At 38.3% G+C, this 12,185-nt stretch overlaps 1 protein-coding gene across 1 annotated transcript; it reads left to right on the top strand.

Moving 5' to 3' along the window:
* Positions 1–7,679: 7,679 nt before the first annotated feature.
* Positions 7,680–10,116, top strand: LOC132624703 (uncharacterized). The gene is made up of 5 exons (XM_060339443.1): positions 7,680–8,018; positions 8,062–8,154; positions 8,317–8,865; positions 9,212–9,680; positions 9,812–10,116. The coding sequence occupies exons 1-5, from the start codon at positions 7,680–7,682 to the stop codon at positions 10,114–10,116; spliced, it is 1,755 nt and encodes a 584-aa protein (XP_060195426.1).
* The last annotated feature ends 2,069 nt before the right edge of the window (positions 10,117–12,185 follow it).

Here is a 12,185-nt window from a genome sequence, read left to right as displayed (position 1 = left end):
AAATACAGCTTGATATATATATAATGGCGAACTAGTTACTACAAATAAATCCATATATAAAATGTGGATGATTTTGGTACTTTTGCTGATGGAAGATCCATGCAATTGACATATGGTGAAAGTATAATCACCTGTGTTTTCATCCTTAATTGATTATATATCGAGATGGCGCGGCCAGATAAATACTACCGGTGTGCTATTTACGTGTGATTGTATATGAAAGCAACTAATTATATAATATGTAAAAAAGTTAGACGTTTGGAGAAACTTGTAATAACCATGTATGTGTCAATTGTCGTTGAAAGTAATGTTGTGTCTTTTTTTTTGGTCTTGTATGATGTATGTGTCTCAATATGTGTTGTTATAATATTTTCATGATTTTCTATGAATGAATTACTAAGTCAATTGGAGTATCTATTTGTATCATTTCTAAAAAATAAATTTGCACAAAAATATGCGAAATGATTGAAGTTGGCTTGGCCAATTCGAGAGTTATTTTATAGAAAAAGGATCAATAAAAAAGGGTGAAGGGATCACTTCCAATTTGTTGTTTAATTCTTTAGGAAAGTAATATAAAGTGTCAAAGGAAAGCTAATTGAGCCATCACGGTATTTTAGACGGTAATTTAAAGCAGCTCTGCTAGATTTCAACTTGATCAGCAGCGCAAATGTAAATTCAGCACTCTCTGAAATTAAAGTTGAAAAATTTATTCTTTTCAAATTAATCGTTGGTGGCCATTGAGCAATTAAGTATGAAGAACATGAATCATAAGATATAGAAAGATTAAAGAATTTATTGAATATGAGTTTCATCTTCTTTCCCATGAAGATTGAGTAGAAGTTCAGTAATAAAATTCTTACCTCCATCATTGAGGTTACATTTTTAACTGCCCTCCACTTTGTCATCTCCTAAGGCTTGAGGTTAAAAAGAAAAGTTTATTTTCGTCTTTTCATGAGAAAATGTATATATCTTCGGTACTCCTTTCGATTGCATATTTTTTGTTTAACAAACTGAAATTAATTTAAAATATTTGACGTTTAAGAAGTACAAAAATACGTACATTTATTACGTTTTCATTTTCAAATTTACAATTTCACTCAGTGTAGTGCTAATTAATTAAGTGTGACTTTTGAGGGGAGATAAAGAGTACTATAAACAAATATTCTTTTGATTAAAGATGTAATTATCTTTCTTAAGAGTTATACAAAAACCTTAAAAGACATATAATATGAATATGATCAGTGAGTATTTACTTTTTTTTTTCTTTCCTATTTCGTTTAGCATCTGTGTCTCTTCTCTCTCCTCTCTCTCACCAACGGTAAGTTTGCTCCTCCTCCCCCCTCCCCCTCAACCCCCACCCCCACCCCACCCACCCCTCCAACCAAGCCACCCCAAACGGCCACCGGCGACCGGTGACAACGACCACCGGCCGGCCAGATCTCTCTCTCTCTCTCTCCTCTGTTCTCTCTTTTCTTTCCTTCTTCCTTTTTTTTTTTCCTCTTTTCCTCTCTCTTCTACCCTGCGACCGGAAATCCTCCACCAGTAGGTTTCCGGGCAGTTTCTGCACATGTATGTGAACGGTGATTCCGGTCGTGAACATTGATTCGGCCAGTGAACAGTATTTTCCGGCAGAGAACGACATTTCTGGCGGTGAACAGAGATTTCTCGGTGGTGAACAGGTTTTATTTACTTGGAGTTGGTACCTCCATTAGCCCATTTCCTGTCTTTTAGCCTTATAAATTTTGCCTGCTCCGCATATTTCACTGTTTATAGACTATCGCTAACTTGTGCTTTAGTATTGACCCTTCGTTTGTCTTAGATTAACCTTTTACTAGTGTATATTTGCTTTACTGGCTTTGGTGAGGGATGATAGACTAGGGTCATGTTCTCGGTTGGGATTGGGGGACAGGGTTGGGGGGGCTAAGGGGGTTGAGGGAGCTTCTAGGTTGAGAGTAGGGTCTTGGAATATTGGGACTTTATCGGGAAAGTCCATAGAGTTAGTTAAGATTCTTAAGAAGAGGAGAATTAATATAGCTTGCGTCCAAGAGACTAAATGGGTAGTACCTAAAGATAAGGAGGTGGACAGGTACAAGCTTTGGTTCTCGGGCAAGTCGAGGTATAGGAATGGGGTAAGGATCTTAGTAGATAGTGAGCTTAGAGATCAGGTGGTAGAGGTTAGGAGGATCAATGACAGGATGATGGCGATTAAGTTAGTCGTTGGAGGGTTCACCTTGAACATTATTAGTGCCCACACGCCACAAGTGAGTTTGGACGAGGAGGTAAAAAGGCGCTTTTGGGTGGACTTGGACGAAGTGGTGGTAAGTATACCGCCTACTAAGAAGTTATTCATAGGAGGAGATTTCAATGGGCACATTGGGTCTGTTTCGAGGGGTTATGACGAGGTGCATGGAGGATTTGGCTTCGGGGGACAGGAATGGTGGAGGAGTCTCACTCCTGGATTTCACAAAAGCTTTTGGATTGGTGGTAGCCAACTCGAGTTTTCCGAAGAAGGAGGAGCACTTGGTAACCTTCCGTAGCTCGGTGGCTGCGACGCAAATAGACTTTCTGCTTCTTAGAAAAGATGATAAAGGCCTCTGTAAGGACTGCAAGGTCATACCGAGTGAGAATCTTACGACCCAACATAAGCTATTGGTGATGGATTTGGAGATAAGAAGGAAGAAGAAAAAGAAGAGGATCGTGGATGACCGACCGAGGATTAGGTGGGGAAGTTTGACTCCGTCTAGTGCCCTAGAGATAGGGGAGAAGTTGATGGCTATGGGAGCATGGGATAGTAGGGGGGATGCAAGTAGTATGTGGGATAGGACGACCAGTTGCATTAGGGAAGCGACTAGAGAGGTATTGAGGGTCTCACGAGGCCGCCGTGGTGGGCACCGAGGGGATTGGTGGTGGAATGGAGAAGTCCAAGGGAAGGTAGAAGCAAAGAAGCAGGCATATGTGAAGTTGGTAGATAGCAAGGATGATGAAAAGAAGCAGACGAACAGGGAAAAGTATAAGATGGCGAGAAAGGAGGCGAAGTTGGCAGTTTCGGCGGCTAAAACGGCTGCCTTTGAACGCCTTTATACAGAACTAGAGGACAGAGGTGGGGATAAGAAGCTATTTAAGCTCGCCAAGTCAAGAGAGAGGAAGGCACGCGACTTGGATCAAGTGAAGTGCATCAAGGACGAGGATGGCCAAGTGTTGGTACAGGAATCTCGCATTAGACAGAGATGACAGTCATACTTTCATGAACTCTTGAGCGAAGGAGGGGATAGAGACATTGTGTTGGGAGACTTGGAGCACTCGGATAGGCGTCACAACTTTGGATATTGTAGGAGTATAAAGGTTGAGGAGGTTAAGAGAGTTGTTCGTAGGATGCGCAGGGGAAGAGCGACCGGACCTGACGAGATTCCTGGGGAATTTTGGAAGAATGCAGGCAGGGTAGGCTTGGAGTGGCTGACTGAGTTGTTTAATGTCATTTTTAAGACCGCGAAGATGCCGGAATAATGGAGGTGGAGTACAATGATTCCCGTGTACAAGAACAAGAGAGACATTCAAAGCTGCAACAACTATAGAGGTATCAAGCTGCTAAGTCACACTATGAAAGTGTGGGAAAGGGTGGTGGAAATAAGGGTGAGGAGAGGTGTGTCTATTTCAGAGAACCAGTTTGGATTCATGCCGGGGTGCTCGACTACAGAAGCCATTCATATTGTTAGGATATTGGTGGAGCAGTATAGGGAGCGGAAGAGGGACTTGCACATGGTATTCATTGACCTAGAAAAGGCCTACGACAAACTGCCAGGAGAGGTCCTATGGAGATGCTTGGAGGCTAAAGGTGTACCTGTGGTGTACATTAGAGCGATAAAGGACATGTATGATGGAGTTAAGACCAGGGTAAGGACGGTAGGAGGAGACTCGGAGCACTTCCCTGTTATGATGGGGTTGCATCAGAGATCAGCTCTTAGCCCGTTTCTATTCGCCCTGGTGATGGATGAATTGACGCGACAAATACAAGGTGAGGTGCCTTGGTGTATGTCGTTCGCGGATGATATAGTCCTGATTGACGAGACTCGCAACGGAGTTAACGATAAGCTGGAGGGCTGGAGACCCACGTTGGAGTCTAAAGGATTTAAATTGAGTAGGACCAAGACAGAATACTTGGAGTGCAAGTTCAGTGGCCTACCGCGTGAGGCTGACGAGGAAGTGAGGCTTGGTACCCAGGCCATTCAAAAGAAAGGAAGTTTCAAGTATCTTGGGTCTATTATATAGGGAGATGCGGATATCGACGACGATGTTTCACATCGTATTGGTGCAGGGTGGATGAAATGGAGGCTCGCTTCCGGAGTGCTGTGTGATAATAAAGTGCCACTAAAACTTAAAGGTAAGTTCTACAAAGTGGTGGTTAGACCGACCTTATTGTACGGGGCGGAGTGTTGGCCAGTCAAGGAATTTCACGTTCAGAAGATGAAAGTCGCGGAAATGTGAATGCTGCGGTGGATGTGTGGGCACACTAGGAGGGATATAATTAGGAATGAAGATATCCGAGACAAGGTGGGAGTGGCATCGGTGGAGGACAAGATGCGGGAAGCGAGGCTGAGATGGTTTGGGCATGTGAAGAGGAGAGACACAGATGCCCCAGTGCGGAGGTGTGAGAGGTTGGCTATGGACGGTTTCAGGAGAGGCAAAGGGAGGCCGAAGAAGTATCGGGGAGAGGTGATTAGACAGGATATGGCACAGTTTCAGCTCACCGAGGATATGACCTTAGATAGGAGGTTGTGGAGGACTCAGATTAGGATAGAAGGCTAGGTGGCTAATCCTTTCACCATAGTAGTTGTAGTTTTGCTCATTTGTTTATTGCCATTTGATTTCTGCATTTGATTGCTGCTTATATTTGTTGGGCCGTTGTACTTTGGTTATCTTAGTTATCGATAGTAGGTAATGCTCCTTTCTTTCCGGACTGTTATACCATGACTTTCTCGCTTTTGTTATTCCTTGCTTTCATATTGTTTTCGATATGCTTGGTCCTATCTAACCTTTTGTCTTGTTTTTCCTCTCTTGTTCTCCTCTCTTGAGCCGAGGGTCTTTCGGAAACAGCCGCCCTACCTTTCAAGGTGGGGGTTAGGTCTGCGTACACTCTACCCTCCCCAGACCCCACATGGTGGGATTATACTGGGCTTGTTGTTGTTGTTGTTGTTGATCAGTGAGTATTTATTGTCGTTCCTAGCTAGATATAATAAAGAACTAGTAATTTGGTCCGCACTTCGCGCGGTTATTAAAATCTTATTAAATTATGAAATGAATCTTTTTTTGAATATCTAAATACAAAGAGAAATTCAATAAATAAATAAACCTAAAATTTTGTCAATCGCGTTCTCTTCACATTATGTAATTTTGAAGTATTCAAATGTTTAACAAAATAATTGAGACCCTTAATTATAAATGTATACTATCAACATTTTATTTTATTATGGGAAATACAAAAACATTTTATCTTTTGCATAATTTTTGAAACTCCATCTTTTGTTATAAATATAACGATTTAATTTCTCAGATAACCTCTGGTTTCATTTTTTCCTTTTTCTGTTGTAGTTTCAAATAAATAAATTTTATTTGTTTCAAAATAAATTGGTTTACTAGAAAAAGTTTAAAGGAAAAATACATAATTTTTCTATTGTTGATAAGTTAAATAAGGATATAATAAACATAGACTTTAATCCCTACATTAAGTTTAAAGGATTTTTTCCTATAAGAAAAAAAAACATACTACAATAATAATATGCATAAATAATTGAAAAGGAACAAAATACACAGAAAAGGAGCACCAAAAGAAAAATAAGCACAAAAAAAGAAAAAAGAAAAAAAACTGATCTGCACTTTTATTAGATAAGCACTTGATAATCCAATTGAAATGAACATATAATAATGAATAAAAAAATTCTTTAAATAAGTGATAATATTACAACAACCTTCAATATATATCACTCCTCCATTCTCCTTAAATATTCCATTGATATTCTTATATCTGCCATCATTCAAGAAAATATATTCAATCATTTTCCTCATCCACTTTCATCTTCTAAAAGTCCTTGCCACAAGCACAAGAAAATAATTTTATTTTTTTTAAAAAGAATGAAATCTACAGCAAATTCGAATCAATTGAATGAAATAAAAAAGTACCAAGAGATACAAATATGTGTGGAGACTCCAAATAAAAATTGAAGGAATTACTGGTAACGATGGAAGAAAGGAGAAGAAGAATTTGTTATTAATGAAAGCCGAGGTTCAGACAAGAAAGGACAAAGTACAATAATGTGGTCTTCGTTTCCATTGACCACAACATAACATGAATAAAATATGTGGGCTTGGGCCTCAACAGAAAACAATGAAGGAAGTTGTGGGCTTGGCATATTCAAATGGAAATGGCCCAACACAGACAACAAAATCTGAGCCCAATATAGTATAGATTTCAAATGTATATACATCACATGACACGCACACAATAGGACAAAGTTAGTTATTTTGCACTATTACATAACCAATAAAAATAGGACAAATATGTATAGGTTATTTGTTTTTTCTTTTGAGTATTATTCATTACAAAGTGTATATATACATTGTAAACCTGATTTGATCAATACACAAGAAATTTCCCAATCTCATATTTTCATATTCATACATGGTATTAGAGCAGTGACTGCTGATCCGAAACCCTACACAATTAAATCTTGTTTTCTTCAACATCTTGTGTGAATCACCATGACTGAACAAACATCAGAAACCACAGGGATTACCACAACTGAAAAGGGAATCACCTATGATGTTAGTCATCCTTATCACCTTAACAGTTCTGATAACCCAGGAATGACTCTAGTCAATACCAAATTTGATGGAAGAGGTTATTCTGGGTGGAGGAGATCCATTCTCCTTTCATTGTCAGCTAAGACAAAACTTGGTTTCATCAATGGAGCCTGTAAGGTTCCAGATCTGAGCTCAGCTGAATATGAGCAATGGTCTTGTGTCAATGACATGGTGATAACTTAGATCTCAAATGCATTGTCCAAAGATATTGTTGACAGTGTCATTCACTCAAAAACAACAAAGGATCTTTGGGATAGTCTTGAACACAAATTTGATAAGTCAAATGGAACCAAATTATATCATCTGCAAAAGGAGATCACTGGTTTAGTACAAGGAAACACTGATGTTGCAGGATATTTTATTAAGCTCAAAAGATTATGGGATGAGCTAGATGGTATCAATGTCATTGTGTGTTGTACTTGTGTGTGTGGTTGTAAAGGAAAAGAAAAACTCACAAAATAATTAGAAGATCAGAGACTAATTCAGTTTTTGATGGGTCTCAATGAAATTTACGCTCAGGCAAGAGGAAATATACTCATGATGAACCCTTTTCCTAGTATGGACTTTGCATACTCTTTGTTGCTACAGGATGAAAATCAAAGGGAAATATATGCTAATGCAACACAGTTTTCATCTGACTCTAGCTCATTCATGGTCATAGGATAAAACAAGCATGTTGTGATCAACTATTGTCTGATTTTGCAGCATTCATGGCAAAAGGTCAAGGTAAATAGCCACAAAGGTTCAGGAATCAGTCATTCAAAGGGGGAAACACACTTCAAAAGTTCAATAATCCTAATCAAAGAGGGATGAAAACACAGCAAATGTACAAACCCAAGAAGAAGTATGACCCAAATGTAACCTTTTGTGGGAAAACAGGACATGTTCATGATGATTGCTACAGGTTGCATGGTTACCCAGAGGATTTTGAATTCACTAAAGGGTATCAGGTACCAGTGAAGGCAAATGCAAGGTTGACTCATGATGATGAAGTCATGCATGGGAACAATAGTGAAATCAACATGAACCTTGCACAACAGTACACTAAGGAACAAATCAATGAAATAATGCAACTATACAAACAAGCTAAAATGGAGCAGTCAGGCAAATCAACCATTAATGCCAATGCAGTTGCTGGTACAATTTTGAAATATTCTGGTTCTGTGTTTAATTGTGTTAAGTCAAGTACCTGGATAATTGACTCAGGTGCCTCAGAACACATGTTTTGATCCTAATTCTTTCATGTTTCTTATTCCACTTCCTGTACCTTTGAACATTAGTCTACCTAATTCCTTCAAGGTAAGTGTTACCCATACAGGAAGTATTCTAATTCTGCCAGGTCTCATCATTACTAATGTCTTACATGTTCCAAAATTCAAATATAACTTACTCTCTGTACACAAGTTATGTGTTCAAATCAGATGTGATGCTACATTTACATTTAGTACATGTCTCTTGCAGGACCATTCAATGAAGAGTCCTCAAGTTTTTGGTAAAGTTAAGGAAGGACTTTATCTGTTGGAGCCTAACAGTCCTAGGTCTAGTTGTTCTTTTAATGCAAATGTTCTTTTAATTCCAAAAGGAAGAAATTCCAATCTTGAGTCTGTTTCTAATGTTGTACATGTTAATGCTAAGTCTGATGTAAAACTTTGGCATGTAAGGTTGGGACACCTCCCATTTTCAGCAATGAAACATTTATCTTTCCTTCATTGTGACTCAGTTTCTGATTTTATATGTGATATATGCCCTAAAGCCAGACAAACTAGACTTTCTTTCCCTATCAGTAGTATCAAAACAAAATCTATGTTTGAAGTTATTCATATTGACACATGGGGTCCATATAAATCTGGTACATACAATGGTTTTAAATATTTCCTCACAATAGTAGATGATTTTACTAGAGGAACTTGGACATTTTTACTAAGCACTAAGAGCAATGCATTCCCTGTTCTTAAAAGTTTTTTAGCCATGGTTGAAAGGCAATTCAATGTGAAAAATAAAAATAATAAGGTCTGACAATGCTTTAGAACTAGGGAAAGGAACACAAGAGGCATCTTTTCTTTCTTCCCAAGGAATTATACATCAAGTGTCTTGTGTGGGAACCCCACAGCAAAATGGTATAGTTGAAAGGAAACATAGACATCTCTTGGAAATTGTAAGAGGTCTGATATTTCAGTCAAAAATACCTACATGCTACTGGGGTGAATGCATTTTGACTGCCACATATATTATAAATAGATTGCCTTCCAAAGTTCTAAATGGGAAAACTCCTTTTGAAACTTTTTTTCAAAAACAACCAAATTACAATCATTTAAGGAATTTTGGATGTCTATGCTATGTGTCAACTCTGGTTCAGCGAAGAAGTAAATTTGATCACAGAGCCAAAGCTTGTGTTCTACTGGGATATCCCTTACATCAAAAGGGATATAAATTGTTGGAAATAGAGACAAAGAAGATCATTGTATCAATGGATGTGAAATTCCATGAGAATCATTACCCTTTTGCTAAATCTAAACCATCACACATGCCCATTTTCCCAGATCACTCATCTCATATCTTTTTAGACTCTAGTTCTTCACTTGACAATTTGCCTACCCTTAGTCCAACCAACTCTGATCCTACTGATAACAGTCCTACATCACCACACAACACACCCACTTCTCAAGTCCTTAATCCTACTGCAAGTCCCAATTCTTTGCAAAACTCTCCAGTTAGTCCTGATCATACATATTCTGCTTCATTTGATTCTCTACCACCAAATACTTCCACTGTTCATCACTTCTTGATGATGCAGAAGCTTCAACATCACCAAGAAAACCAGCAAGGCAAAACAAAGAAACCTTTCTCTCACCCAGAAGATCAGAAAGACAGAACAAAGGAACTCTTCCTTCTCATTTACAAGACTTTTATTGCAATTCCATATATCTAAGTGATGTCACTGGTTCCTGTTTCACAGCCCCTACAACTCCCACCATTCTTCTTGTTCATAACCTCTCTATGCCTAATCTGATCATCCTGAACTCTGTTTCTACTATCATAGAACCTAAATATTTCCATCAGGCTTGCAATCATCCAGGGTGGATAAAGGCCATTGAGAAAGAAATAGAAGCTTTACAAGCTAACCACATATGGGATGTTATGTCATTGCCTCCAAATAGGAAAGCTCTTCCTTGCAAGTGGGTTTATAAGGTGAAACAGCATGCAGATGGCACAGTTGAAAGATTAAAAACAAGACTAGTTATCAGGGGAGACATACAATAAGAAGGGATTCATTTTAATGAAACCTTCTTCCCAGTTGTTAAGATGACTCCAGTTAGGTGTCTACTAACTATTGCAGTGAAGAAAGGATGGGACATTTCACAATTTGATGTGAATAATGCCTTCCTGCAAGGACACTTGCAAGAAGAGGTATATATGAAATTTCCCTTTGGTTTGGATCCTCATGAGCCTAATTTGGTTTGTAAATTGAATAAATCTTTATATGGGTTAAAGCAAGCATCAAGGCAATGGTATGCCAAACTTGTTGGTGCTTTAACCTTCAAGGGGTATGTACCTTCTCTTAATGATTATTCCTTATTCTACAAGCACACAGGATCATTAGTTGCTATGGTTGCAGTATACGTTGATGATATCTTAATTACTGGCAATGATCAAAGTGAAATTGAGGCTCTCAAAGCCTTTCTTCACTCAGAGTTTATAATTAAGGATCTTGGAATCATTCACTACTTTCTAGGCATGGAAATCTTAAGAGAAGGTCATGGCATTATCATAAATCAGAAAAAGTATACCTTGGATCTTTTGCAAGAGTTTGATGTGTCTCACTTAACTTCAGTATCTTCTCCGATGGATTCTTCAATAAAGTTATCTGTATCAAAAGGGGAATTACTTTCAGATCCAACTATATACAACATCTTGTTGGAAAATTAAACTACTTGACCCACACTAGGCAGGATCTTTCTTTTGTAGTTTTGACATTGAGTCAATACATGCAATCGCCTAGTTTGGATCATTTTAGTGCTAGTTTAAGGGTTCTACGCTATCTAAAGAAGTATCCTTACCATGGAATCTTTCTTCACTCTTCACCAAGCTTTTCTTTATCGGCTTTCTGTAATGCCGACTGGGCGACTTGTCGAGATACTCGTAAATCCATCAGTGGCTTCTTCATCAGCTTGGGTGGATCCCCAATTTCTTGGAAATCCAAGAAACAAGCTTCAGTCTCACTCTCCTCGGCTGAAGCTGAGTATCGGTCAATGCAACGCTTGGTTGCAGAATTAACTTTTCTTACGCGCCTACTCTCAGATCTGTCCGTTTCACTTCAGATTCCGATCCCAATTCATTCTGATAGTAAGGTGGCAATTGACATCACATGTAATCCTGTGTTCCAAGAGAGGACGAAGCACGTGGAACTCGATTGCGACTTCATTCGACAACAATACCTTTCAGGTCTGATTTCTCTGTCATTTGTACCAAGCAAACACCAGTTGGCCGACATCTTCACAAAATCTCTATCTGGTCCATCTCATCATCGTCTTCTTAGCAAGTTGGGTGTCACTACTGTCCCCTCCAATTTGAAAGGGGGTGAAGGAATTACTGGTAACGATGGAAGAAAGGAGAAGAGTAATTTGTTATTAATGAAAGCTGAGGTTCAGACAAGAAAGGACAAAGTACAATAATGTGGTCTTCGTTTCCATCGACCACAACATAACATGAATATGGGCTTGGGCCTCAGCAGAAAACAATGAAGGAAGCTGTGGGCTTGGCATATTCAGATGGAAATGGCCCAACACCGACAACAAAATCAGAGCCCGATATAGTATAGATTCCAAATGTATATACATCACATGACACACACACAATAGGACAAAGTTAGTTATTTTGCACTGTTACATAACCAATAAGAATAGGACAAATATGTATAGTCTATTTGTTTTTCTTTTGAGTATTATTCATTACAAAGTGTATATATACATTGTAAATCTGATTTGATCAATACACAAGAAATTTCCCAATCTCATATTTTCATATTCATACAAAAATATGGAAAAAAAATATTAATAGAACACTTACTTTCTTCTCCACACAAAACTTTCGATTGTCCTGCTCGAATCTCTTTTGCAGAATTTGTCATTCTTCTACAAAATCATGAAATTTCTTTTCCTTGATTAACTTTTCTTAATTCTATAAATATTTTTGAAAAATGGAGAGGAAAAATAACAATTGAGTGAATTTATAGATGCACAACTAAGGAAATTTAAAAAGACGTAGAATCATACGTAAAAATAGGAGTCAAAGTACTGTTAAAAAGGAAATCAAAGGGCGAATTAAGATTT

The sequence above is a fragment of the Lycium barbarum genome, chromosome 12 (assembly GCF_019175385.1).
Source record: "Lycium barbarum isolate Lr01 chromosome 12, ASM1917538v2, whole genome shotgun sequence".
NCBI lineage: Eukaryota > Viridiplantae > Streptophyta > Magnoliopsida > Solanales > Solanaceae > Lycium > Lycium barbarum.
This window is presented reverse-complemented; position numbering and strand designations above follow the sequence as displayed.